Source organism: Pygocentrus nattereri, chromosome 5 (genome assembly GCF_015220715.1).
Source record: "Pygocentrus nattereri isolate fPygNat1 chromosome 5, fPygNat1.pri, whole genome shotgun sequence".
Classification (NCBI taxonomy): Eukaryota; Metazoa; Chordata; class Actinopteri; order Characiformes; family Serrasalmidae; genus Pygocentrus; species Pygocentrus nattereri.
The window spans coordinates 30,947,195-30,974,060 of NC_051215.1; the positions used below are offsets into that span (position 1 = coordinate 30,947,195).

The 26,866-nt window shown below is 39.5% G+C and overlaps 2 protein-coding genes across 3 annotated transcripts; one reads left to right on the forward strand and one right to left on the reverse strand.

Moving 5' to 3' along the window:
• The first annotated feature begins 93 nt into the window (after nucleotides 1-93).
• prepl (prolyl endopeptidase like) lies at nucleotides 94-15,292 on the forward strand. 2 transcript variants are annotated; one of them, XM_037538535.1, is made up of 14 exons: nucleotides 94-365; nucleotides 1,863-1,991; nucleotides 2,085-2,151; nucleotides 2,273-2,482; nucleotides 2,745-2,799; nucleotides 3,840-4,056; nucleotides 5,728-5,919; nucleotides 6,789-6,995; nucleotides 8,006-8,181; nucleotides 10,248-10,464; nucleotides 10,553-10,702; nucleotides 11,527-11,653; nucleotides 14,586-14,668; nucleotides 15,131-15,292. In XM_037538535.1, the coding sequence occupies exons 1-14, from the start codon at nucleotides 261-263 to the stop codon at nucleotides 15,269-15,271; spliced, it is 2,076 nt and encodes a 691-aa protein (XP_037394432.1). In that variant the 5' UTR covers nucleotides 94-260; the 3' UTR covers nucleotides 15,272-15,292. The 2 variants fall into 2 exon arrangements, with proteins under 2 accessions (XP_037394432.1, XP_017546073.1); XM_017690584.2 differs by having other exon boundaries at nucleotides 95-365; nucleotides 2,745-2,871.
• slc3a1 (solute carrier family 3 member 1) lies at nucleotides 15,277-26,235 on the reverse strand. The gene is made up of 10 exons (XM_017690585.2): nucleotides 24,854-26,235; nucleotides 22,622-22,801; nucleotides 22,322-22,464; nucleotides 21,295-21,420; nucleotides 18,825-18,944; nucleotides 17,632-17,756; nucleotides 17,346-17,547; nucleotides 17,065-17,241; nucleotides 15,959-16,084; nucleotides 15,277-15,818 (listed from the first exon to the last, which is right to left on the reverse strand). Exons 1-10 carry the CDS (start codon nucleotides 25,263-25,265, stop codon nucleotides 15,393-15,395), a joined length of 2,037 nt encoding a protein of 678 aa, XP_017546074.2. The 5' UTR covers nucleotides 25,266-26,235; the 3' UTR covers nucleotides 15,277-15,392.
• Nucleotides 26,236-26,866: the final 631 nt, after the last annotated feature.

The window sequence follows — 26,866 nt, forward strand, 5'->3', positions numbered from 1 at the left end:
AAGCAAGCTATAACCAAAATCATCGAACACAGATTCCCATACTAGAGCCTGATGCTGTTAGATCTGTTAGTCTTGTCTGCCTGAAATGTCATATCCCGGCGTCGCTCGCTGTTTTGGACGCGCATGTAAACATGGCAGCGACTGCAAACCGCAAACAGTAAAAACACATTTTTATAATAATACAACATGCTGGTAGCCTTTCCAGACGTACACATGTCTTGTAGTTTTGAGTGACCTGAAAGGAAAGTCTGGCGCATTAAATGAGTCCATTGGCTGTTCTGCGTTCAGTGTCACGAAGCTTAAACGCAGGTCGTCTGTCCAGTCAGAGGAGGTGGACCGGACCAGCTGCGCGGCTTCATACAGCGGTAAGACGGCCTGCCGCGCTGCCTCCACACGTCCGGCAGCTCAGGCCGCTCAGGCCAAAAACCGCGTTCATGAATTTTGCTTCAGTGTTGCTGAAGTTTAAGGGAAACTCCACCTGTTTTCTTAATTCTTCATAATTTAAAGGATCAGATGTAAAAGTCGTTCAGAGCGGTTTGGTGTGAAAGGCTCCGTTCTAGAGAACCGTTCACAGCGATGGTGATGAGAACCAGACGCCTGAAGAGCTTAATGCCTCTAAAAGCTCCCGCATAGCTCCCTCTATTACATGAAATGGTTAGATAAATACTGCTTAATGCTTCATCAAAGTTTTGTGATAAAGTTTTGACTTAAAATGTGTTTAAAATCATTCGGTTTTTAGCCGTTTGTGGTGGAGAGGTGTCCAAAGGGCGTTGTGAGGCCAAATAGTCCACAAAGAAGTTTTTTTTAGAACTTTTTTTTATTATTACTGTTTTACCTTCATCAGCATTACATATAAAAACTCACCATTGAAAATCTTGAGAAATCTGAAATCGGAGTCTGAAAGTTTATCTACAGTAAACTATTTTACATTAACCTACTTTGAATGACTGTTTACATCTCAAGGACTGAATAATTTGTTTCAAAGATTTTGCTAAGGCAAGTCAGCAGATTGAGCACATGATTTTATTTTTTCCAAAAATTAATGTAATAAGGAATATCAGAATAACTTTTTTGGCCGAAATGTGTACATAAGCTTGGCAGGTCAGTGAAACACCAAACATAAGAGCGGCAAACATGCAAATGTGTAAACACACAGACATGCAAACCTATGAATCTGCAGATATAAGTTACTATAATAAAGAACAACAATAGAGGATCGAAGATTAAATGGCATTACATACACCACAATAAGTCATATTTTCCAAATGCAGCTTACATTTCATTAACAAAGATTGTACCAAAAGCCCCAAAATTCTGTGCTAAAACTGAAAATAGTGAAAGTTTTTTTAAGGGCTCTTATAATGGACTATTAAAGGAAGAGTTTAATGTATAAAGATTAACATTTTTAAATGTACTGTTTACTCCCCAGGACATACAGTTATCTAACTGATTTCTTTGTGATGTCAGGAAAACCAGCTCATTTACATATATCCACCTATTAAGCCTACAGCAGTTTAGCACCACCCATTCATGTTTAAGTTATAAAGAGGCCCAGCCTGCTTTTTGAATGAGGTGCAACACAGAAATCATTTACAAAGTTCAGTTTTAAAAGGCGCAGAAACAAAAACAGCCTGTTTAAGGGAAAGACAAAGTTTGGAAAATGATCATGTAAAAATGAATTATGACTGGTTTTGATACACAAAACATTGCAGCATTATAAGTGGAGCTCAGTGGACGATAAATAAATACAAGAAATATATAAATGTGGGCTCTTTAGTATTTTGCATTTATGAAGAAAACACTTTGCTAAGTGGCATTGTTTACAAAAAAGACACCCGTGATGTTGGATATTTTTTTTACAGGGGTGTGTAACTACCTCAGTCCACTGCTCAGGGGCTGAGCTGGGGAAACTGAGAGGCCTTGAGCGGCCTTTTGAGAGAAGGTTACGTTCAGTGTATCAGCGGTTTACTGATGTGCCTGACCACGCAGCAGTAAGGAACTTTTATATGAATTATTTATTTGAGCTAAAGGAGTAGACCTGGATAATGTGATGAAGAATCAATCAATCTAACTCTGATCTGTAGTTCCAGGGGTCTCGCCATGCATACATTGTGGAGGGTTGTGGGATCTTCAGAGTGGCATATGGAGAGGGTAAACTCCCATCTTTGCTCCATGTCTTTCACTTATTGATTTTGCTTATTATTTTACCTGTGTCAGTTGCACATATTTTAAGCAGACAAATGTCTTATTCGAAGTATGTGTTCCCCTTTAGGTGAGCAAGACCTGGTGCAGGTGCTCCGTACTGATTGGGCAGCTGTGGATGGGACCATTCAGAAGGTCCGGCTCTCTCCTACAGAGTCTGTACTGGCAGCTACTGTGAAGAACAATCACTGTGAGGAGGCCAGATGTGTGCTGGTTCAATTAGAGCAGCTTACTATACCTCAGAAACCCCTGCTCATCCTGGACAAGGTGTTCAGCTTTGGTAAGGCCAAGAGTCGTATTCAGCTTGAGCAAAGTGGCTTTGGAAGTTCTGCTCTTTGTGTACTCTTTGGCTGATTAATAAGCCCTTTATGAATGTATGATAAGCCTTTTTTTAGGCCTTGGTCACTCCAGAGCCATTGTCTTAGAGGTAATGTTCTAGCATATAGATCTCCTGATGTCTTCTGTACAGTGACCTTTTGATGGCACTTCAGATCATCATGTTTTAAAATGACTGATTTTCTCCTCTGTGTTACTCATCACAGAGTGGGCCACAGATGATGTGCTGTTCTACACCACTCAAGAGGGGCTTCAGTGCAGGCATGTTTTTAGACTCCACCTTACTGACGCTGGAGCCCAAAGCATGCTGGTATATAAGGAAAAAGATCCTGAGTAAGAAAGAGTTAGCTAATCTGCTCTTTTATGTTTCAGAGTGTTTAATTTCTTTGTGAAAAGTTGCATATCATCGCCAGGACAGAACCTCGTATCTCCAAAAAAAGTGACATTCTTAACTTTTAATGTAAGTTAATATAACAAGTTATAGTTCTTTAGTTCTTAGTCATTTCAAACTATTTCTATTAGTTTGGTCATCATTAAAAAACTAATGAAAAAGAAATACTGTTTAACAGAAAAAATATTACCACTGACTGGCAGGTAGCCAAATGTAGCAGCATGACATGCCAAATAAAAAAAGCAGCTTGTTGGTGAAAGAAGAGGACCTTTTAAAGCTGGCACCATCAGAAGCAAGTAATCAAATCAGGACAGGCAGAGCAACCTGTCAACCACCAGCAACCACATGGAAACACACAGACTCAAAAGAAAAGAAAGGCAGAAACAAGTCAAACCAAATACAGAAAGTAATCACCACCACAGATGTTCAGGCACTCATGTTCTCGCAGGAGCTGAAGTTCTGCAGTAGCGCTATATGCATTGGCTTCAAGCTTCATTTCAGTGCTCTGAGCAATAAAAGGAGGAAACACACTATGAGCAACCATAAGCTCTGAGGTGAAAGATGACAGTTGATGTATGTGTTTTCAAAACTTCTGAAAAGACCCAAACATTTGTCACCCCGTTTGTCATAATTGCAAACTGTCCTAGATATACTGAGTATGTAACTTTAAAGTACGCATGGTTTTACATAATGAAAAAACTGATATGTATCACTAATTCTATCCCAGTTTACCGATTTTTCAGAATCGCTTGTCTTCCCAGCCCAACTAATATTCACACATCTGTGCGCCCAGAGTGGCATTTGTGAGAACATAAACTGTTCTCAGTCACATTTGTCATCTATTACCTCTTTCTCTCCTGTGATTGCACATGTGCTTCTACTTAAGAAGAAATGTTCATTTACTCTGCAGGTTCTTTGTGGAGGTCAGTCGCTCCAAAGACCATAGGATAGTAACAGTAAACTGCAGCAGTAAGAGCAGCTCTGAGGTCTGGATGATTGACAGCAGATCTCCTCTCTCACATCCCACACTAGTGCAGCCTCGTCAGCCTGGCCTGCTATACCATGTGGAGCATTCGGACAGCCAGCTTTATATTTTGGCCAACACTGGACCAGGCCATGAATACCAGGTACCTGGATGTCTTTAGACACCAGTGTAGTCTCTCTATTGGTGCAGTTTTGAGTGTACAACAACTGAAAGTTGAGTGGAGTTGGCAGTAGCAGGTCCTAGAGTACATAGACCCTGCATATTCTGGTGTTTTGTCTGGTCCAGCACACTTACCAGCTAATCATCTAATTAATAAGACCTTTCTGAGTTGAAGTGGGAGTGGCAGAGTAGAGAAAGCACTTAAAGGCTAGTTATGACATACATGTTTACAGAGTTTAGGTATGTGTATTACTAAATCAGAACAAGTTGAACCACACAAACTAGTTTTCATATTGAGTTTAATAGTTAAATATACAACAAGTCAAGTGTTGATAAACCAATGGAAACTTCAATTAAGACAAAAATTACCTGAATTTTGTTTAGTTAAGATGACTAAGCTAATGTCTGCTTTAGGGTTGCATTCATAAGAATAATAACATTAAAATAATTGTGCTGAAAAGGGTTCTTTAGAGCAGTGGTCTCCAGTGCTCATCCTGGAGATTGGCTTTCATGCAGAGTTTAGTTTCAACCTGCATCTAACATGCTGCCCTCCCCATCCAGCTAATCAGGGTCTTTTGAAGAAGTGCGTTTGCTGGAGCAGGTGTGGTAGATTGTGGTTGAAACTAGGATGTGAGATCTCCAGGACCGGGGTTAGTGATGACTGCCATAGAGGAACCATTTTTGTTTTCCTAAAGAACATTTCAGTAAATTGCAATTTAAGTAAGCCTTTTTGTAAATAATATGTACTATAAGGACAAATGTATTGTGACACCTACACATTAGACCTATGGGAGCTGTTCTGGCATCCCATTCTAAATCCATAGGCATTAATATAGAGTTTGTCCCCCTTTGTAGCTATAACAGCTTCCACTATTTTAGGGTTTTTTTAGGGTGATTTTAGGGTGTCTGTGGGAAATTTTGCCCATTCATCCAGAAGGGCATTTGTGAGGTCAGATACTGATGTTGGATGAGAGGGCCTGGTTCGCAATCTCTGTTCATGAGGTCAGGGCTCGGTGTGGGCCAGTCAAGTTCTTCTACACAACACTTACCCAGCCATGCCTTTATGGACCTTGCTTTGTGAACTGGGACCTTGCTCAGTCATGCTGGAACAGAAAGGGGCCTTCCCAAACTGTTCCCACAAAGTTGGAAGCATAGAATTGTCCAAAATGTCTTGATCTGCTGAAGCATTTAGATTTCCATTCACTAACTAAGGGACCAAGGCCAAACCTGAAAAAGAACCCCATAGTATTATCTCTCCTTCACCAAACTTCACAGTTGACGCAGTCAGGCATGTTGACGCAGTCAAGCACGTTCTTGTCACTGTGACCCATTCTACTGCCAGGCTAGACCATGAGACTATGTGCCTAATTTTTTCCACCCGTTAGCAGTGGTTGTGACTGAAAACCTGAACTCAATAATAAGGAGGTGTGTCTCAGTACTTTTGTCTGTTTGGTGTATAGGCGTAAGACATTTTAAAATTTTAAACATTTAAAATGCAAAACCTTTTTTCCCCCTCGTTTTTCTTAGAATCCTATGCTCAAGTCAGCCATTTAGAAACCTTTATATTTAAAAGTGTAGACAGTGTATGTTTGAGAAAAGGACCTCAATGCACCTAACTCTTCCTCTGTCATGATCATGTGGTCTAATCCGGAAGCTGCTGAGGACTCCTTTCACCTCTCCAGCCATGCAGCACTGGGAACCCACGTTCAGCCCTGGTCCTGGAGCGGTCATTAAAGACATGGAGATGTTACAGGACCACTGTGTGTTTACAATGAGAGAGCCTCTGGGTCAACTCCAGCTCCACACCATTCCACTAAAAGCACCTAATCATGTGACCATTCTTCAGGTAAGAAAACCTGTTTAAAGCTGCATTTATGGCATTTTATGACAATAGGTTATGTAATAATATGTTTTACCTTATCGCTGTAATCTATTCTCCATACCTTGAACCTTGAACATCACATTTCTTTCATCTGTCTTGTTGAACAGTAAATGTTCCCATATCCCTATCTCCTCATAAAACCCCATAAAAAATGTAAAATCAGTGTAAAAGTTATTCCGTGTTGATTATAGTGCATGATTTCATCATATACACTATGTTTAAAAGTTTTTAGTCACTGTTTTCAGTAAAATTAAGCCAGTATTTTTGTATAAATATGACACATGTGCTGTTTTTATGTTTACATTTACTTCAGATGTGTCCACAATGATGAACAGGGTGTAGATGGTTGTAGAATGACAATGAAACCTGTATAGCATGAAGACTAAAATTGATCAGATCTCAAGACAAATAACTTTATTATTATTATTTATTACAGTAAATACATAATAAAAGTGGATTTTTTTTTGCCTTATAAAAGGAAGCCAGAAAGCCAACCGTAGTGCTAGGAATTCAAATATCATGCATTTATTAGCCTCTATATCCCTGGCTATGCAATCATGATTGCTTTATGTCATTTTTCAGTAATGTATTGTAATGCAGTCTATTTCAGCAATTTATTTTGTAATGAGTTTGCATAATGCATTCTGGGTATTGTAGTGAAAGGACATTGAGGATAAAAAATAGTGAATTCTGTTATTGAGCCTGAGGGATGCAATGCTACACTACAAAATGTTACATAACATTAAGTGCTAGTTTAGACTGAAATTCACCTTTAAAGAGAGCAGATTGAGAGCTTTAATGTTTCTATTCCTGCATATTTCTGTCTAACTTAGCTGCCCTCCTGGGCCTGTGCGATAGAGACTCAGCGGTTTGGTATGGTGGACAGTGATGCATTCAGCTTCCTCCTGTCCTCTCCAGTCCATCCCCCAGTCCGCTACCACCTTTCTCCCACTCGTAAGCAGCCGCTTTCTCAGGAGGATGATCTTCAGCACACTCTCCTGCCTGAGTATCACACCACACGCCTGCAGGCACCCAGCCAGGTATGAGGAAGCATATTCTTACTCAGGGACACACACTGATGTCAAGCTCCACTGTTTACAATCCCTTAAACTGCAATAGCCCATGAGTGCATTTTATGAAAGAAGTGTTAGGTGATATCTGAATGAAAGAACTTTCTCATAGCCTTGTTTTGAAAGCAAAGTTGAAGGGCTTTTACACTGTATGAGAGAATGTTTTAGGGCCTGTCCCAAAAGGTGTCCTAAGCCCCACAGTCCACCTCCAAGTCCATGCAAGAGACCATCCACTTCAATATATCACTCTTATAAAATTACTGAATATGTAACCAAATAAGCTTATTTTGAAATTACTGAATCATTTGTAGTAGTCACTGAATGTTCTGAAGTCTTAAGCTTAATTACTGAACATGTTGTTTGAGAGGTTAATGCTTTACCACTGTCTGATCAAGGGCTTGATAATTAACCAATATGTTGAAACAACACTAAACTTTGTTTTGGACGTCCAAGACTGAGCAGAACAAGACTCTCTTTTTCCACACATCGCTTAATATGGATGTTGAATTCTCACAGTAAATATATGTGAAATACACTTTAAAGGACCCATGTCCTACATTTTCTTGTATTTAGTTGCACTGGTGTACCAAAAACAGTCATAGTTCATTTTTTTAGCATCTGTTTATCACATAGAATTAGACAGGCTGTTTTTGTTACTGTGTCTTTACGATTGATATAGAAATATAGAATATTCAAAAAGCTGTACAGGATGAAAAAGTCTGTGTAATTTCAGTGTGACTAAACTGCTGTAGGCTGAGTAGATATATGTGTATTGGTATTTGTGACATCACAAAAACAGTGAACCAAGTCAAAATGGGCTGTTGTTGCAGCTTAGTTTCCTTATATGGTCGGGGGAGTGTTAATTTTTACATACTAAATCTAACACTTTGTTTAAAAAAGAGTATAGATCATTTAGGTTTCCTTGATATGGGTACTTGAATGTGAACACGAATGCCTTTAGCATGACTTTGTGTTTTTAGGATGGGACCATGGTGCCTCTGACACTTTTCCACATGCAGCCATTACCTGATATGCGTGAGGCTCCGATGCTGGTACATGTGTATGGAGCGTATGGCCTGGATCTTAACATGGGCTTCTGCCCTGAAAAGAGACTGCTGTTAGATGACAACTGGGTTTTGGCCTACTGCCATGTCAGGTACTGCACTACTATCCCAAAGGGCTGTAAAAATGCATGCCGTTCTTTGTTTTTTACAGTAGATATTTTATGGAAGAAGTGTTAGGTGATGTCTGAGTGAAAGAACTTTCTCATAGCCTTGCTTTGAAAGCAAAGTTGAAGGGCTTTTACGCCGTATGAGAGAATTTTTAGGGCCTGTCCCAAAATGTGTCCTAAGCCCCACAGTCCTCCTCCAAGTCCAAACTTTGGCAAGGTCAACAACATATAAACATATAAGGCAAGAGACCTTGAGTGTGCTAGCTTTAAAGATGTATATTTTGAGAGATCAGAGCAATATGGTGTTAGCTCAGCTTCACTTTATGCAAATAAGCTGTGACATGGGATGCCCATGAGCAATCAGAAATGATGTTGTTCACTTGTGAAGTGATAGCTTACCATAGCCTCGCTGTGAACTGAGCTGATGTCACAGGCTAAGTTAACTGTTTTGTTTAATGGATAATGAAAGCCATGTAAAAACGTGCTTTCCTGAGACAGATGCAGATCACTCAAGATTAAATGCTAACAGAGTGAGCAAAAATATTTGTAGCATTTTTTTGGAGTATAGGAAGAAAAATGCTGAAAAGTGAAATATTATGAATTTGTCGTTTTAATTTTGATATTCACATTACAAAGTTTTGTATCATGTGATGTTAGTTAAGAAATACAGCCTTTGTTGGCTAAATGCTGGGTAAAGCTGGCTTCCATGCATTTGAAAATACAGTTTGCATTTTTAAGGTCAAACTTGCCACACTAGTGACCAGTTAAAGGCTGCCCAAGCATAACTAAGCAGTTTTATCGCTGACAGTGAGAGCTTATGTACTCAGAATCCTTTTTTTAATGAACTAATTTACATAAAAAGATAATTAACATTATAAACATAACCCATCGTGATGTTAAATTGATTAAAAAGTTTATGTAATGAACAAATGCACTCTACTCTCAATATTTTTATTTTTTTGCCTGTCTTGTCTGGCAGATTTGCAATCAGAACTATGGTCAGACTGCATTACTGTGCCAAACAAATTTACTTTTCCAAAATGAGCACTATAGATTATAGGCTCATCTTGTCAGTGTTTCTTTCTTTCTTTATTTTTTAATGATTTAATTTCATTTTGTTTATACATTTGTGATATTTTTATGGCTGTAAATGTGTTATCATCATGCCAGACTTGACAGGCCAGGGGAATCTGTAAAGAAGGGAGAGGAGAGATAAGGGGGAGGGGAGAAAGTAAAAAAGGGAAATAACAAAAGGGCAGAAAGAACATTTTTCAATATTTTTATATTTAATATATCTCAATATTTTTTGAGAGTTTGCATTGATGCAGTCCTTGCCAAATGCCACAAGAAGCAGGCATAGAGGGTGCTTGTGAGCGCCCATCTCAAACACGTGAAGTGCTACTGACAAACTAACTTTAGAATCTATTTATTTCTATTTAGAGTGTATATAATTCTTATGTTTGTGCCTATCATTACTGTTCATCTCCATTTTTGTTGTTTTTTAATCACTTTTACAAAATATGAAAATGCTGGCTGCGGCAAAATTTCATGAGGATTGAACCAATAGAAATTGTCCGGAATGACTTTAAAAAAATGGTTACATTAACTTACATTGTTTATAGGAAAGCTTTATCCTTACCCTGAAATGAGTGATTTTATGTGTAATTTTATGTTTATTTAACCATTTGCAAACCTTTGCTCAAGGCAGCTTAGTATTAATTGCAGCCATCATCCACCATCAACCTGCTTTAGATAGTCAGTATTTCATTGTTAAATCACCATTACTGGTGATGGAATTTAACAAAGCTTTGCAGTGTCTGGGGGAATCAAGGAGAAATCTGGAAGTGAACATCAACCTGGCTCAAAAAATGTCAACTACTTTTTTTGAAAACTCTTGTTACTTTTTAGTGTATTCATACTCATTTACATTTAGTCTTCTGTGGTGTTTTTACAAGCTCAGACAAAGTTACTGCCAAGGTAAGTGGTTTTAAACAGTGTGTTTAGGTGTAAGACTTTTGACAGTACTCTCTGTGTACTGTGTGTGTGGACAGGGGTGGTGGTGAGTGTGGTTTGGCTTGGCACTCAGCGGGTCGTTTACAGTTCAAGAAGAAAGGAGTAGAGGACCTCAGTGCCTGCATCCAGACTCTCTTCCAGTCTGGAGTGTCCCGGCCTACACTGACTGCTCTCACTGCACGCAGCGCAGGAGCTGTCCTAGCAGGGGCACTGTGTAACAAACACCCTCAGCTCCTCAGAGCTGTTCTCTTACAGGTTTGCATCTATTTGTAATGTGCATTTGTATTAATATCCACTGCAAGAAGGGAATGACTGACAGCTTCACCCCACTTGTTCTTTCTAGGCACCTTTTCTAGATGTCCTTGGCACCATGCAGGACCCATCCCTGCCTCTAACAATAGAGGAGAGAGGGGAGTGGGGTGACCCCCTTATAGACTCCCAGCACAGGGACAACATCGCCTCATACTGCCCTTGTCACAATATCAGTACTCAGGTAATTCAGACTGACTTTACTAGATGCTGTACTGTACGGTTACATTCACAGCCTAAAGCAAGCCTTATTGCTCAGTTCAGATTCTTTGCTGAAATTTTAGTCTTGATTTATATTCATGGTTGCATGTGACCAACAGCTGTACGCAAAGGTTTGGGCACCCCAGTCATGTCTGGATGATTTTCTAAGTGAAAATAAGTGCACATTCTTTACAGAAAACAGTCTTCTGCACATTTAGTGTTTTCTGCTGAATTTAACATGTTTTATATGTTTGTTTTCCTTCAATATGTTAAACTTGGTAAATATAAATTTTGCATTAAAATTTGCAGAAAATTAGCATATTTAAATTGGTTCTCTGTAGTGGACGTGTCAACTTACTTTCACTTAATCCAAAAAATAAACAAAATCAACAAAACATATCATTTGATCGAAGATATTTTTGCATAAGGCTGTATGTCATCAATTAGGTCACTGTTTACATGCTATCAACACTGGATGATGACCTCAGTGAATTATGACATTATAAGTTTTTACTTCGACAAAAGTCTTGTTACAGCCATGTGGCTGCACATCTAGGACCACATATGTCAGAAGCTTAAATCTGAATTGAAAGGAGTTTTTAAATTCACATAAATATAACATAAACATAAATATAAAACATAAAACATTAATATAGCATATTTCTCAAGATGAAGGTCACTCACAAAATCAACCAAATCTGGAAACCATCAAATCTGTGTCATGATAAGGCAAAACATCATCATCTGTGCCACTTCAGTCCTGTAAAGTGAACAGTTATGACTGATAGCTGTGTTTGTGTGCTTCAGCTCTATCCATCCATGCTGATCACTGCTTATTCAGGCGATAGCAGAGTGCCTCTGTCAGGGGTGAAGAATTATGTGGAGAGGCTCAGTAAGGCCGTCCAAACCTACTCCAGCAGCCTCTGTACTAAAGGTTAGTCTTTGCCTTCTCCTCAAATGATGCCATTAGATCTGATTCATTCAGTGATTATTCATGTTAGGTACTGATCTGAAGGAACTATAAATATAAGCGTTTTTTAGGTCTATATAATACCAAAAGTGTCTTTCTTCAGGACCCCACGTTTTGGTATGGACTCGTCACTGCTCAGGTGTCTGATAGTGCACCAGCATTTAGATGTAGACTGTGCTCATACAAGACTTTGGCAAAAATGCAAGCCCTCTTATTGTTGTTCAGTTATTCACAAACACTACTTTGGCTATTCATCATCATCGTTCTTCTTCTTCTTCTTCTCTGTATTCTTCTTATTATTCTTCTTATTATTATTATTACGGTTATTGTCAAGAGGAAAGAAGGTGGGCTCTGTATTGTTGAGAGGACAGCAAGAAGAACTAAATGAATGGAGTATTGGTGTATGACGTAAAGAATCATTTGTCATAGTTTGTTTTAGTTTGTCATAGTTTTAGATACAATAAGTTATACGGTGTTATTAAATTTTTTTCTTGACTTTTCTGGAACAAAGAGTATGATATAGTATGTACACTCTGTCACAGCTTCAAAACTTATGTTTCATGCCCCTCTTCATACAGTCCACATATAGAACTTAAGCTACAAAAACTTTATGCTGTTTTATGCAAAATGTTCATTCAGTCTGCAACTGTTTAACCCCGTCCATTCACACTGAAGTTGTAAGGAGTGTTTCAGCCCGGACTGTTTTTTTTGAATGAGGCATAAAACAGGGCAGCCAACAAGAACAGAGCTTATTTACGTATCACTGCTGTCAGAAGAAAACCTCATATCTCCGTTTTTGTCGTTGTTCCGTTTTTAGACATGATTTGAAAATTCCTCAAGCCTTTACCTTGTGAGTAAATTTCATGATAAATGGACCGAAAGAAATGACCCAGAATTACTGGGATAAACGTCTGGTTCCATTGACTAACATTAAAAGTAAGGTATGTTTTTTCCTTTTCCTGTAAAGTTACCATTTTGGAGATACAAGGTTTTATTCCAGGGATATATCACTGCAGTAAAGGTACAGTAACAAAAACAGCCTGTTTAATTGTAAGGAAGAAAGGTAAGTTAAAATGGTCATGTAAAAAGGAATCGTAACTTTTTGATATATAATACCACACAAATGTCATAAGTGGACCTCAGGGGGTAAAATAGAATGCAATGGAAGTTTTGGATGTCCCATTCAATATTATGAACTGGACACTGAAAGGTATGCTTTAGTTGTTTTATTCAGTATTTTTTTGTATTTTGGTGATTGGTAAATGATAAATAGCTATAACTAATGTAGATTCTTTGTCATGTTAGCGGTCTTTAATTTTACTACTATTCTTTCGCAGTCATTTTAATATAATCTGCAGCTTCTTTCATTGGTTAATTAAGCTTCTTATTCCTGCAATTTCCCTTCGGAATCAGTAAAGTTCTATCTATCTATCTAGTGATTTGATACCTGTGAAGTTGAATATTAGAGTAATTTTATACAGATATCTGCAACCATATTGGAAAACATTAAGTGGCAGCGAAAATGAACCTGGAGGTCACTGGCTGTAATCCTGGGCCTCAAAAACCAACCTTTGGGATTTAGAAGAAGCCCTTCTGTCATCTCCTCAGGAGAGGAGGGCTCAGATGTGAAAACGGGCAATTTATTAGCAGCCTCTTCTCCGTATCAAGCGGAGGTCACCTTGTGTGTGAGCTGCAGTGTGAGATAGGGTGTCAGCACATCCCAGCCCAAACCCCCTCAGCGTGCCAATCCCTCTCCCTCTCTGTGGCTCGTTAATTAACACACACACATACACTTAGATGTGCACCAAAAGAAAGTCTCCCCCCTCTAATCTCTCACTCTCCCTCTTTGGCAGATAAAATGCTGATCACACACGCCGGCAGCTGGGGGTGATTAGCATGTTTATAAGATAGCGTATCAGGCCAAGAGATAAGGAACAATACACTGGGCCGAGCCAAGGTCAGGAGGAGGCTTGTGAAACACACGGCCCAAAGAGAGCCAGCCTGATAGAGGGAGACACCGGCAGGCAGGAGACAGAGGAGTTTTCAGGATTAGCTATTTGCACACTGCTGCACTTATAAAACAGTGTGGCCTGAACGTGGAGTGATGGTCCACAAGCCAACCTTAAGTTCTTGATGTATTGAGCTGTGTGGGAGAGCACCAGTGTCTTTTAGGATTAAGCTGCGTGCCATCTTGTTGACTTCACTCAGACTCTTAAATGTTCCTACTTGGTGCCCAGCTTGGATATGCAGTTCTAGGCCACAGGGATTAGCATTTTCCCTCTTCTAACAATCTGAATTTGCCTCAGGTAGGTTTTGCTAACTAGCTGATGAGTTGAATGAGGTGTGTTATTTAAGGATAAACTCTTCAGAGCTGTGGCCCAGAAGGAACCGGGTTTGATGCCTCTAATTTATGTTATATGGAGGTTCTTCAAACTTTAAAGTTTCTTAGTCACACATCTCATTTACACACTTGGTTTTTTTGGGAGAATAAAATCAGTTCTGCACATGGCATGTAATCGTAATACTGAACCATCAATGCAACTTGGAGAAAACTGCATCAAAGTTACCATTTGTGGAGCTTTAATGTGTCCACTCATTTTGTCACCAAGACTCACTTTATATCAGTAGCTATTGCTACTGTGAATATGGACGCAACAATATAGGAATTTGTCAGCCAATGCCGATATCCAATGGTCTCCACGTACATCTGCCAATGTTCATACATAAATATTTATAAAATGTAGAAATTTGGAATTAATTAGCATCTGGGTTAGCATTACAGGGAGGTATCAGAAGTACAAGATTTATTTTGGTTACAGAGGCAGTAAAATGTAGTCATATACAAAATTTGGAGTCCATGGTAAAAAATGATCTCTGATATGCTTTTCCCAATCAGGACACATCCCAACTATCTTGCTGGATCTTCAGCCAGGGGGTGATCACTTTGGTCCAGAAGACTTTGACCAGTCTCTGAGTGAAGTGAGTTATCACCACCCTCTCTCTGCTGTTAACACAGTTATTGGTTAATGTCCATGTCTTTCAGTAGCTGTTAATAAGGTAACTTGTGTTAGTCTTTCCTGTGAATTATTTATTTGAAATACTCTCCCCAAAGGTCTCTTGTACACATCACAGTTTGTGGTTCACTTATCAAAACCTGGAACATATCAGAAAGCCAAAATAAAGCCACATAGTTGTAATCCTTCTGAGGTTATGGCTTGGATAGTTTATAGAGTCTGTCATGGCCACGTGTAAGGCAAGTCATAAAACCTGTGAGCTTGTGAGCAGTGAGGTGTTTTCTCAGTACTAGGAAACCAAGGTACACATTTATGATTTAACATAAGAGCTCATACACAGAGCTCAATGTTCACATTCTTTCTAATTTAGTTAATGTATCTGGGCAAATAACATTTTCAGTCCAATGTAAATTCTTTTTTCTTTCAGAGTGCTCGACAGTTAGCCTTTCTCTACACAATGCTCGAGCTGGACTACAAAGGAGCCCGACAGAAAACGACAGGACGAAGAAAAAAAAAAAAAACTATAGAGACCCTCTCATTGACACCTGTGGATCCTCTTTTTTCATAAAGAGCAAGAATTTAAATTGAACGTATCTGCAGTTTTATTAAAAGGAAAAGCATTTTCATTGTATTTTAAGCAAGTATAAATGAGACATGCTGTGCTTTAATATGTGGTAGACACTGCATTCTCAGCACTTGTACAGAATATCCAGAGCACTCAGGTAGCAGGCCTTCTCAGAAACATAACACTGAGATGAATGGCCAGTATGAAACCGCTGACTGGTGAAGTATTCCAACAGCAATCCCTGCCCCTTTGAGGTTCTGATTCTGGACTTCTGGAAGCTGCTTGGAGTGTCAGGGAGTGTACTGATGCGAACATTGAGCTGATCTGGCAGCTCGGTAATGGTAGAGAGGTCTGTTTCTATATCTTCGCCAAAATTCAGGAGCACCAGGAACGCCCGGTCCAGTCCATCCAGCTCACGCAAGAAGGCAAACACATTAGTATCTTCCCAGACGTAGCAAAGCCATCCTCGAAGCAGCACTATGTCCTTTTCTCTGAGCAGACTCAAAGTTCTGTACAGCTCCAGCACAGAAAATGTGTCACTCTGCTGAACCTGTAGACCAACACGCATTCCTGGTTTTAATGGATTTTTCCATCACAAGTCTCATGTTCATCTACAGAATACTAAAATATTCTCTGGTACTGATTCCACTAATACAAAGAAGATACATGTAGGGAGTTGGAAGGTCATACCTCTACATTGATGGTTTTGTAGTTTGGGCTTATGTCCAACCAGGTGCCATTCTGACTGTCACTAAAGCCAGCATTGAGATTACCATTCCACTGCATGGGCGTTCTTGAAGGATCCCGACTGCTGTTCTAAAGAAGAACAAAGTGACATGCTCACATGTGTTTAAGTAAGGCTAAGGGACGCTCCAAAATTTTGTCTGCAAAGAGCCAAATGTTTGTTTTTTAAGCTAAAAGGCAAAAATACTGCATATTTTAAGTGAAAAAGACTCATTAATATATATCAAGTATAAGTTATTACTGTTTCAGCATTAGGGGAAAAAAAACAACAGAAAATTACAGACACCTTAACAGGTAAATATAACATCACTTTTCCCGCGTTTAATGTCCTCTCTTTGCCTTTATTACAGCTTAGAGTCAATTCAGTGTTTTATTGCATCTGTCCTTTTTTTTTGTCTATTTCCTTTTTCTCAGTAAGGGCTTCTTGTCAGCTACACATTCTTTCAGACTTATAACACAGAGTTGTTAGCTAAAGTGGGTGTGTGTAGTTACTTGTGTGAATGTTATTGTGTATTTGAAGGGGAAGATAATGTCATATGCTGTAACTGGTTGGTTTCAAAATTGGAAGGATAGAAGTGGCAGTAGGTGCACAAAAGTAAAGACTGGACAAATGAAATACTGATATATCTAAATAAATGAACAAAAAAATCAATTAAACCACTAAACTTGTAGTCTCTGACTTTTGCACAGTGTGTAAATTAGAAATATCAATATCAAATTTAACCCCAAACCAAAAGTGAACCTTAACTTCAATCCATAGCATAAAGCTAATCATAATCCTAAAAGTAACCCTAACTTGATAGTTTCACTCGACCAGATAGTTTTGTTAATAATTTGAGCATCTGTGAATAATCTCAAAATATGACCACTACATTAAGATCATTTTTCTAGTGCTATAAAAAGGCACTTGGTTGTCAGTTTCAGTTTTTCGCCCAATGCGTCCATCCTGGGCTTTGGTTCTATCCAAGAATTTTAATTTCAGTGCATGGCTAAGAAGGGCAATGGGAAATGCAGAGATCATAGACAATAACTTATAAGGCTTTCTCACTTACTGGGTCAAACTTTCCAAAAGGATCCTGAGTAACAGAGACGTTGACGTTTTCCATGCCAATCTCCTCGCCGTAGTATGTAGTTGGTGTTCCAGGAAGTGTTAACAGTAGCATATTGATAGCCCGGACATATTCCTGACCAGCTCTGGAGCTCATGCGTGGCTTATCATGGTTTCCTACCTGCACAGAAATTTCACAAGTAAAGCATCGTTCTGCATCTAGTGCAGGGGCTCCAGAATTACTGACACTCTTGCTAAAGACAAACACTACATCTGGCAACTCACCACCCAGTTTGGCCATTTCCCCCTAGGCATGTTTGACATCCACAGCTCCACTAGTTCCTTGGCTCTGACTCCAGACAGACCATCAGGGAGGTCCAGCAGATAGAAGTTAAAGGGGATGTCAGCCTCTTTGATAAAAGGGGTCCCATAGTACATCATGGTTTTTTCAATTTCCTTATAGTCATAAGACTCTGTCACCATGAACCTGGTTTAAGAGAGGACACAAAATGTTATTTAAAAAATTAAAAGAAGATTTTACATAGAATAGACTTCAGGAAAAAAACAATACCGGTAACGTCCCGGTTCCCTGCTGTATTCATCCAGGACCACTCTCCAGCCCCGGAGGATGTCATGCAGACCCACTTGAGTGTATGTGTAGTCGTGGTACAGGTCAAACTCTTTGGTTACAGTCTCCTGTAGAGTAAACCATGCAGGGAAATGTAACATTACAAAGAGGCGCCTGGAAAGCACAATGAACACCATCAGAATATTAACACCTGTCTGTATATATTAACCCTTAGAAGTCACCATTTTCGCAGTTACAGTCAGAAATGTAACACACCCCGTCAAGTGACATGCTTTATTGATTTCTATGTGAAAATAAGTTAACACACCCTCTACAGAGAACACAATTAAATATGATATTTATCTGAAATTATTAGGGCACAATTAGTATTTATTTATTGAGTTGAAAATAATTTAAAAATACAAAATGTTCCATAACTTGTGTACAGGCCACATCTTATGTTTTATTTAGCTTAATTGTATTCGTAAGTAAAAGAGATGGTTTATTAAGATTTGATTTGGATTAGAAGTTAAAGCATATGGTCTTGTTTTTGTTGAAAGAAAAAATCTTTACATGTTACCAAATTTGTCATTTATTGACAACAAACGAACAAACAAATGAGTGTAGACACATGGCCATCCAACTTTGAAGTCATTAATAATAATAATAATAATAATATGTAGATGGGAACATTTATGCCTAAATAACCATTCTTAGCTATTCCGAGTCTTAGCAAGAACCCTCATAGTAAGAGTCAGAGGTCATTGAGGGTCTGGTCACCACCATGTGTTTGCTTGTCTGCACTGCTCAGGTCTCTTTTCCTTTTGCAAGTGTGCAGCATTAGGATAATTGGAATGACTGGCTGGTAAAATCCAGGGAAATATGCACCAGTAATCCCCAAATCACGCTGAGAACAAAGTCCCATACATGCACTGTAACAATAATTCAGACTCTTTAAAATGGTAATACATTCATGCTCCCAACAGAAAGACCACATTTTTACATAATGGACTTATCTAACAGATTTGTGCATGGATGAAACATTACACAGCTATACGTTTTCAGAACTTAATGTTCATCTACCAACTGTACTTAAACTGAGTCTGTGTCCAGAGAAAGGCTCCAGGCTTGGCCTGCATCTGATTAAATGTAGTACGTGACCCTTGATCAGCACTGCACAAGATGTAGTAACTCACAGGTGCCTGCATCGGGTTAACCTGGGGTTCATTCCTCAGATGTGTAGCTTCAAGCATGTGTTTGACAGCATCCATGCGGAAGCCATCCACCCCCTTCTTCAACCAGAAATGGATTATGTCCTGTTGGAGCGAAGCAGTATCGTGATCAAAGATCATGTGTTAATAATTGGAAGTAATATTTTCAGCAAAAAAGCATGCATCATTGACATTGATCAAGAACAATCCATGCAGAACACCAGCAGTGATCTGCTGAAAATGCTGACAGAAGATTTTATGCTGGCACTGGAAGCCATACTTGATGTGAATGACAGCATCTCCTCACCACTGCTCATTCACAACTACCCGCCTACTAATGAATGCAGATTTGAATCTTTCAGGGAGGCCAGGCTACAGTGTACTCTAAAACCCTGTATCATCTCTGAAAGCTCTATAAATGTCTGGCAGCTATGATGCTTATATCAGTCTGAAATGTAGAGGTGGGTCAAGTGTCCAGTTACAAGTCGTACACTTGACCCTCCTTGTGCTGGGCACCTTTGAGAAGTTTGGCAGGTGCTGATGTCAAGCTCAGGCGGTGGGCACAATGCCCAGGTGAGCCTCTGTATGCCAGAGAGCCAGATAAAGAGGCTACTGTGACTCGCCCCCACTTAAAATGCACCTGGGAAGATCGCAGCCTGCAGGGCATTACGCAACACACACTCGTCCATTCATCCACCCACTGCATGATGCTGCCAGCTCTCTCTCTCACTCTGCCACCTTGTCTTTCTCACCATCACAACCTTATAATGCCATCTTCAATCATCTCCCCCTCCTGTTCAGCATCCTACGCCGATTATGCCCTCACAGTACAACGAAAAGGGAATGTTACATATTCTTTTGTCTGCTGTTAGCAGCATGGAGGCTGGAGTGCTGATATTTTTATGCCCTGAGTTGGCAGTTTATTAGACGTAACTACCTTGTATCTATAGTCATTGGCCATTTTACCAGGTAGGGGAGAGCACAACTCAACTTTCTGCTAAATAATCTAAATAATTGTAAAAGTATCTGAGTAAGATTAATAATTTAATACATACAGCTTACATCTCTGCTGCAAATTAAAACATTCTTGTTTTTAGCACCTACCATTCATGAACAATTCATAGCATGAGTGCAAACGTAACAACTAACGCAAGCAAGCATCACTAACTGTAACGGACTGAAGAGTTAGTTGGTACGGTCACTACACAGTCTGCTAAATCAATGCAAAACACAGTTCATTCAATATGATTCCATGTCGTTTGAACCAGACAATCTTTTCAACATAAACACATAAAAATATATTCATCAAAATAAATATAATTAATAAATGTCAATGTACCGAATGTATTTTTGACCACAAAGTAGAAGAGCTAATATTAGAACAATAAAGCGAAAATATATTTTATTTACATGACATCTATGCTATGTTTCTTCTGCATGTAAAAATGTCCATAAAATTGATGGTGCTTCACTGTCCCATAATCCCACCATATACAAAATTACTGAGTGTAACCCATCTCCTGTTACGCACAATTCATAAACCATCATCTTCTCTGCTCTTTAATAGTAAATGACCATCAAAGGACCATGGCTGAATAGATATTATTAAAATGTTTGATTCAGATATTTAAAGATGTTAAAATACAAATAAATATAATTTTGGGTGGTTCTCAATACAACAGTAACATTGACATGTTAGAGGGCATTGCGCTGGTCCAAGCATATCAACCTGTGGTCAGAAACTGACCAAAGATAAAGGCTAAAGGAAGATTATCCCAATTGTGCAAGGAAAAAGATGACCTGTAGTATCTTATTGTATACCTACAAGATGCACTAACAAGGCAGGCGTGTCTAATAAAGTGGACAGGAAGTGCACACAGCACTTAATGACTCCAGAAACACTGTTGCACTTGATAACATCCTCTAACATTCCACTGCTTTGTCCAGGATCACCCATCCCCCAAATGATATATGGTAAGTGGTGGTCCTGTGGTGGTCCCTTTCTACAGATGAATGTGGCTGAAAAGTTAAGGACCTACAGCCCATCATTTTAAACAGTCAGGCTTTATTTGGATGTTCCCCCGTAGATGATCTGCAGCTACTTAAATTATTTACAAACTTTCTGGTGATTATCATGGTTAAGGTAATGTTTAGAAGTAGGTGTAGGTTTTGATTTGAGATTATGGTTAAGTTTAGAATTAGGGTTAAATTTAATCCGATCTTCCACATTGAACTTCAAGTTGTGTTTCACAGATATTTTGTTGTATGTTACCTAAAGATATATTGAGTGTCTATAAAGCATCTATAGTGAACCATCCAAATAAAGTGTTACATTTTAAACCTACAAAGTAAATCTATACATGATCAAATGACCAAACAGTGTGGATACAAGGCTGGCGTACCTAATAAACTGATAACTGATAGGTGTCCATGCTTTATGTGTATGTTTGATTACCGTCATCTCCCCAATAACATTGGGGTTGCGGAAGTTGAGGTCTGGTTGCTCTTTGAGGAACTGATGGAAGTAGCACTGTCCTCTCTCTGGGTCATATGTCCAGGTGGAGTTCCCAAACACACTCACCTAAAAAAAAGGATTGAGAATTGAAACATTGAGAATAAGTGCAACTTTGCATGCAAAGACAGCTAAACTGTAGATTCCAAAGGACAAAAAATTAACTACATAACATGCATGGGCAATATATCCATACTTTTCATTATCGTGACCAATTACACAATAAAAAGCATCTAGACACTTTTATGAGTATCGCCAATACTTATAAAGACATTTCTACCATTTTTCACAATTTCTGCACAATTTAATTGTTGATATGTGAACAAAGTCATTCAGCCTAGTTTCAATTTTATTATGTAGTACATTTTAAAGAAGCCCACAGACTCTGACTTCCTTACAGTGGCAGTGATAGGAACCAGGTGTTGTGAAGTTTAATTACTATTCAAAACTGCCGGTGAACATGCACATATGTAATGTTTAGAATGGTAATATGGCTGTAAATCTAAAAAAATCATTTTAGGCCAAAACCTTCATCTCAAAACTATCACAAAACAATGTCTCAGGCATCAGACAGTGTATTCATAACCATTTTCTGTAAGAGCTTTCTGTGTGCTAGCTTATAAAAGTATTAAACTCTTGAGATGAACAATTTTGACGCAACCATTTTATTATGTAGAAATTTAGAAAAAAAAACAATGCTTCTCTTTTGTCTGTACGATCTCAGAAAAACTACATATCATGACGCATAATGTAAATCCTAAAAATGTCTCAACATATATTTTTGCCCTCTCGCTACATGAATCACAATGTAAATCATATTTAAATAACTGGCAATAATTGTAAGATGTAACATATTTGTGCAAAATCTCAGAGTGTCAAACCATTCTATTACCCCACACAGACAAAAATGAATAATAGTGAGAAAGACTATCTATCAGTGTGTATGCATTTGGAGTGTGCACTATCATACCCAGTTGTTAGGCGGATGGCCCTCGGTGCAGTTAACCCAGATATAGAAGTCAGAATAATAATCTGTGCGGTTACGGCTGAGCTGGAACCAGACGTGTTTATCGCTGGTGTGGTTGGGGATGTAGTCCATAATCAGTTTGATCCCTGAGACAAGTCACAAAATACAGCTGTAGAGAAAGCAGGAGAACTTGCCCTGGACTCGGCAGTCCACCAGACTGTAATATACCATCATAAAGAAGACACAAAGCTGTCAAACTGATTGATTTCAGTGATATTAGTTTATCTGGCTCACTATGCTCACCCATGCTATGCATGCTGGCCAGGAGGTCATCAAAGTCTTCCATGGTTCCAAAGAGAGGATCGACAGCCCTGAAGTCTTCCACATCATAGCCAAAGTCCTTCATTGGAGACTTGTAGAAAGGGCTGATCCATAAGGCTTTGATGTTTAGGTACTGGAAATGGCTCAGCTTTTCCTTGATACCTGAACACAAGCATGTGTTAGCATATTGGCTTCTTCTGAAACACTTAGCAAGGCTGAGATCATATTTAGACCGCATATTTTTAAAAGCATTTTCTGAAGGCAATGGCTGCATGTGCATGAGGTTTTTTTATTGGTGTACTGACCTCAGCTTTATTTGTTAAGTGTCCAAGTTTGAAAGCATATATTTATTGCCACCTTATACTGTCATAAAAGTCCATTTAGTGCATTTTATGGCACATACAGTCATAATTTTCTCCATTATCTAATGCCAGTGAGGGTAAGCAAGCTCATCACTGGTGAAAAATGACAGCTAATGGGCTGGAAACTGAATGGCATACTCCACATGCACATGTGGCCATTGATACTTGATGCTCAACTTTAGCCACTTCAAGGTGATGTTCACCTCAGACCACTTCAAGATAGACGTCTCTATATATTCAGGGTACCGTTTTCACAATAGGACCAGTAACAATTTGTGCCAAATCAGTGTAAAAAGTGTTGACTATGACCTTTGAGATACACGTTTATTCAGTTTAGTATGTTGTTCATGAATGGACATATGAAAATACTGTAAATAGGCTCATTAAAATCAAAGACATTGAGATGCCACGACACAGTTACTGTACTACATTTTCCATACTGTCTAAAACAAAGGGCTCATAAAACTGGCCCAGCGACCATGCCTGGCTTGCAATGCAGCTTCATAGGGCACTTCGCAAAAAGGTATCTTTATATATGGCTCACAAATCAGTTTTTTATTTTCCGCATTTTGGTTTTATCGTGATGTAATCACATACTTTTCAAGGCCTTGCAGAATAGGAACATAAAATGGTCTTTTTAAACTTAATTGTAGGCTTAAAAACATGCCTGTGACCAGGAAACAAACAATGTTTGGTTACCACAAACCACCCTAACTGCAGGGCACCTATAAAAAGTCTGGATAGGCACAAGAACTTTTGAATGGTGTCCTTTCATAGTGTCGGACAACGTCATCTATAACAGTGTTGGAGTCACACAAAAATACTGATATTTACTTTCAGCATTGTTGACTGACAACAAGCATATCCATGACAACATACTATCCCAATAAAATAGTAGTCTCCCTGTTGCTGCAGTGATAGACAGTGATGTAAGGCTCCCTTTGGTGTAACATTATATGAAAATAAAAATAACAGAAGAAACCAACTAAAAAAGAATATCAGGTTTGTAGCCCAGTACTGGTATAAGGTACCAGCACCCCTTAAATGGACAAAATAGTATTATTATAAAATATTATAAATACACTTTTATTACACACAGTTTGCACTCAAGTCTCTGTAATTACTGAATAATACGCCTGGAATTTAAGGCATTAAACATAATCAGATTTCACAATATGCTGAGAAAAAAAAGGTATTTCTTTTTTCAATTAATGTTTACATGATGCAGGGACCGTTTTTCCTGTGTTTGTTCAGGCACTGCGCCTTGGAGAAGACCACATGACTAGCAGGCCACAGGTAACTTAAGTTTTAAGCCTCTATGTAAGAACACTACCTAAACAGTGATCCCAGGTAATTTGAGTTTGGGACCCCTGGGTTAGAACTCTGCCTGTCTAGTGACCCCAGGTAATAGGAGACATCTGGGCCAGAAAACTCCCTGAATAGTGACCCCAGGCAATTTGAGTTTGAGACCCCTCAGGTACAACATTATATATGACTAGTAACCCCAGGTAATTTGAGTTTTAGACCCCTGAGCTAGAACACTACCTGACTGGTGACTCCAGGTAATTTGATGCCCATGTGCTAGAACACTATCTGAACAGTGACCCCATGTCTGGGACCCCTGGATTAGAACACTACCTGAGTAGTGACTCAAGGTAAATTGAGACCCCTGGATTAGAAGAATATCTGACTAGTGAGTCTGAGACCCCTGGACAAATTCTCAGTGTAGCCTGTTTTTTTTTTTTTACATAATACTCATCAGTGACATCACTGTTGCTGGCCAGTGCTCCCGTGTCCCTGTCATGCTGTTGAGTGCTCTTTCATCTGTAAGAACGTGTGAGTGCAGAATCACCTCGGAGGTCTCCCACCCCGTCGGCATCGGAGTCCTTAAAGGAGCGCGGGTAAACCTGGTACACCGGGCTGGTCTGCCACCAGCTGAGGCACGGCGGAGAGAGCACGATGACTGTGATGGTGACAGCCACCAGCACGAGGGTGCAGACCACGGTGAGCCAGAAGAGGATCTCGCGTGGCAGCCGGTAGCGCGCCTTACTGGAGTACAGGAGCAGCACTTCTTTGGGCATTCCCGCGTACGGCCTGATCTGCGTGTAGCTCTCCTCCCCAGCCGGACAGTCCTCCATAGACACAGCCTGCTCCTGCCCCCGCCGGCTCGACTGCTCGGGCTGGCTGTCCCCCTCAAAGGCCGAGTTTTCCAGCCCTTCCTTCAGCTCCAAGCCGCTGCTCTGCTCGTCCTTCACCAGACTCATTCTGCCTCAGATCCTCTCAGAGGAAACGCTCGTGCCTCACTGAAGTCTGAAGCGCGAGCATGTGAGGCGACTCTCCACGAGGAGCGCTTTTATAGCGACATGGCCAGGTTCACATTCCAGGGTTAGTCCCTCTCCCTCTCTCTCCCTCACACAGACACACACAAACACACACACACCAGTCAGTCCAACTTCGCCATGTCTGTGGAGGTTTTATATTAACGTTTGTGCTTTAAGCTAATCTAGCTGAGCTGAACCGAGCAGCCTGAAACCTCCCTCAAGTATTAGTGTTCAAAACTCAAGGGCCTTAAAGGGGAACTCACCCATATTCCCGATATTTCTACATAACTAAGTCGTTGAGATGTAAACAAAGTCATTCAGAGCGTTTTTGCGGTAAATGCCTGTCTAAGCCATTTTATTTACTATCCAGTATGTCCAGTGATCCTAAATGCGTCTTCTGAGTTTTTATGTATTCTGATAAAACTGTCTGTAATGTAGCTTTCAGGTTCATCAATTTTTCTGACGTCTGGTTCCTATCACCACCTCTGTGGACAGTTCTGATTCAGTAATTTATCTAGAACCGAGCCTTCCACATTAAACTACTCTGAATGGCGTTGTTTACATTCTGTCCATTGTATTATCCTGAAATTTTAAAAGCTGGGTGGGATTCCCCTTTAACTACCAAAAAAAAAAACACTGCAGACCTGCAGGGACGTAGTGACAGGTGTGAGCCACCAATAAAGCAGTCTAGGTACTGAAGTAACACAAGAAAATGAAATTAAACTTTAAAAAAGGATCTCAGTGGCTGAAACTGAAATGAGTACAAACTAGATGTCTCACAAACATAATAATTATCTCGCACAAGTCAAGATCCATCACAATGTTACTCAGGTACATGTAACTGATTAAATGGAACTGGTCACTGTCCATGTCCTGTTTAGTCCTGTTTGTCTAACGTTTTTTTTTTTTCCTTCTTTTGATCAAGTGTCTAGATAAATGTGGATGTTGCCAAATGGAAAAAAGAAACATTGTTTTGAACGCCGTACTAATTATTCGTCATATCAACCATGAACAGCCAACAAAGGAGTAAGATTTTCCATGAAAACAGGAAATAAAGATCAATTGAACCTTAGTCTAAGACTAAGTTTTTGCCTAGTGACTTGGCCTATGGCCCTGCGATGGACTGGCGACCTGTCCAGGGTGTATCCTGCCTTCCGCCCGAAGACTGCTGGGATAGGCTCCAGCTCCCCCCCGCGACCCTGACGGAGAAGCGGCTTAGAAAATGGATGGATGGATGGATGGACTTGGCCTATGATATACCAAATCACATCCTTCACTACAGTACAAAAAAGTATGTGAACACTTCTTATAATTAGTGGGTTCGGCCATTGTAGCCACACTTAGTGCTTTGAAGTGCATAAAATCAAGTATACAGCCATGCATTCTCTATAGACAAACACTGGCAATAGAATGTGTTGTACGAAAGAACTGACTTTCAGATATGGTACTGTTACTAGATGCCACCTTTCCAACAAGTCTATCCAATTTCTGTCTTACTAGAGCTGACCCAGTCAACTGTAAGTGCCGTTACTATAAAGTGGAAG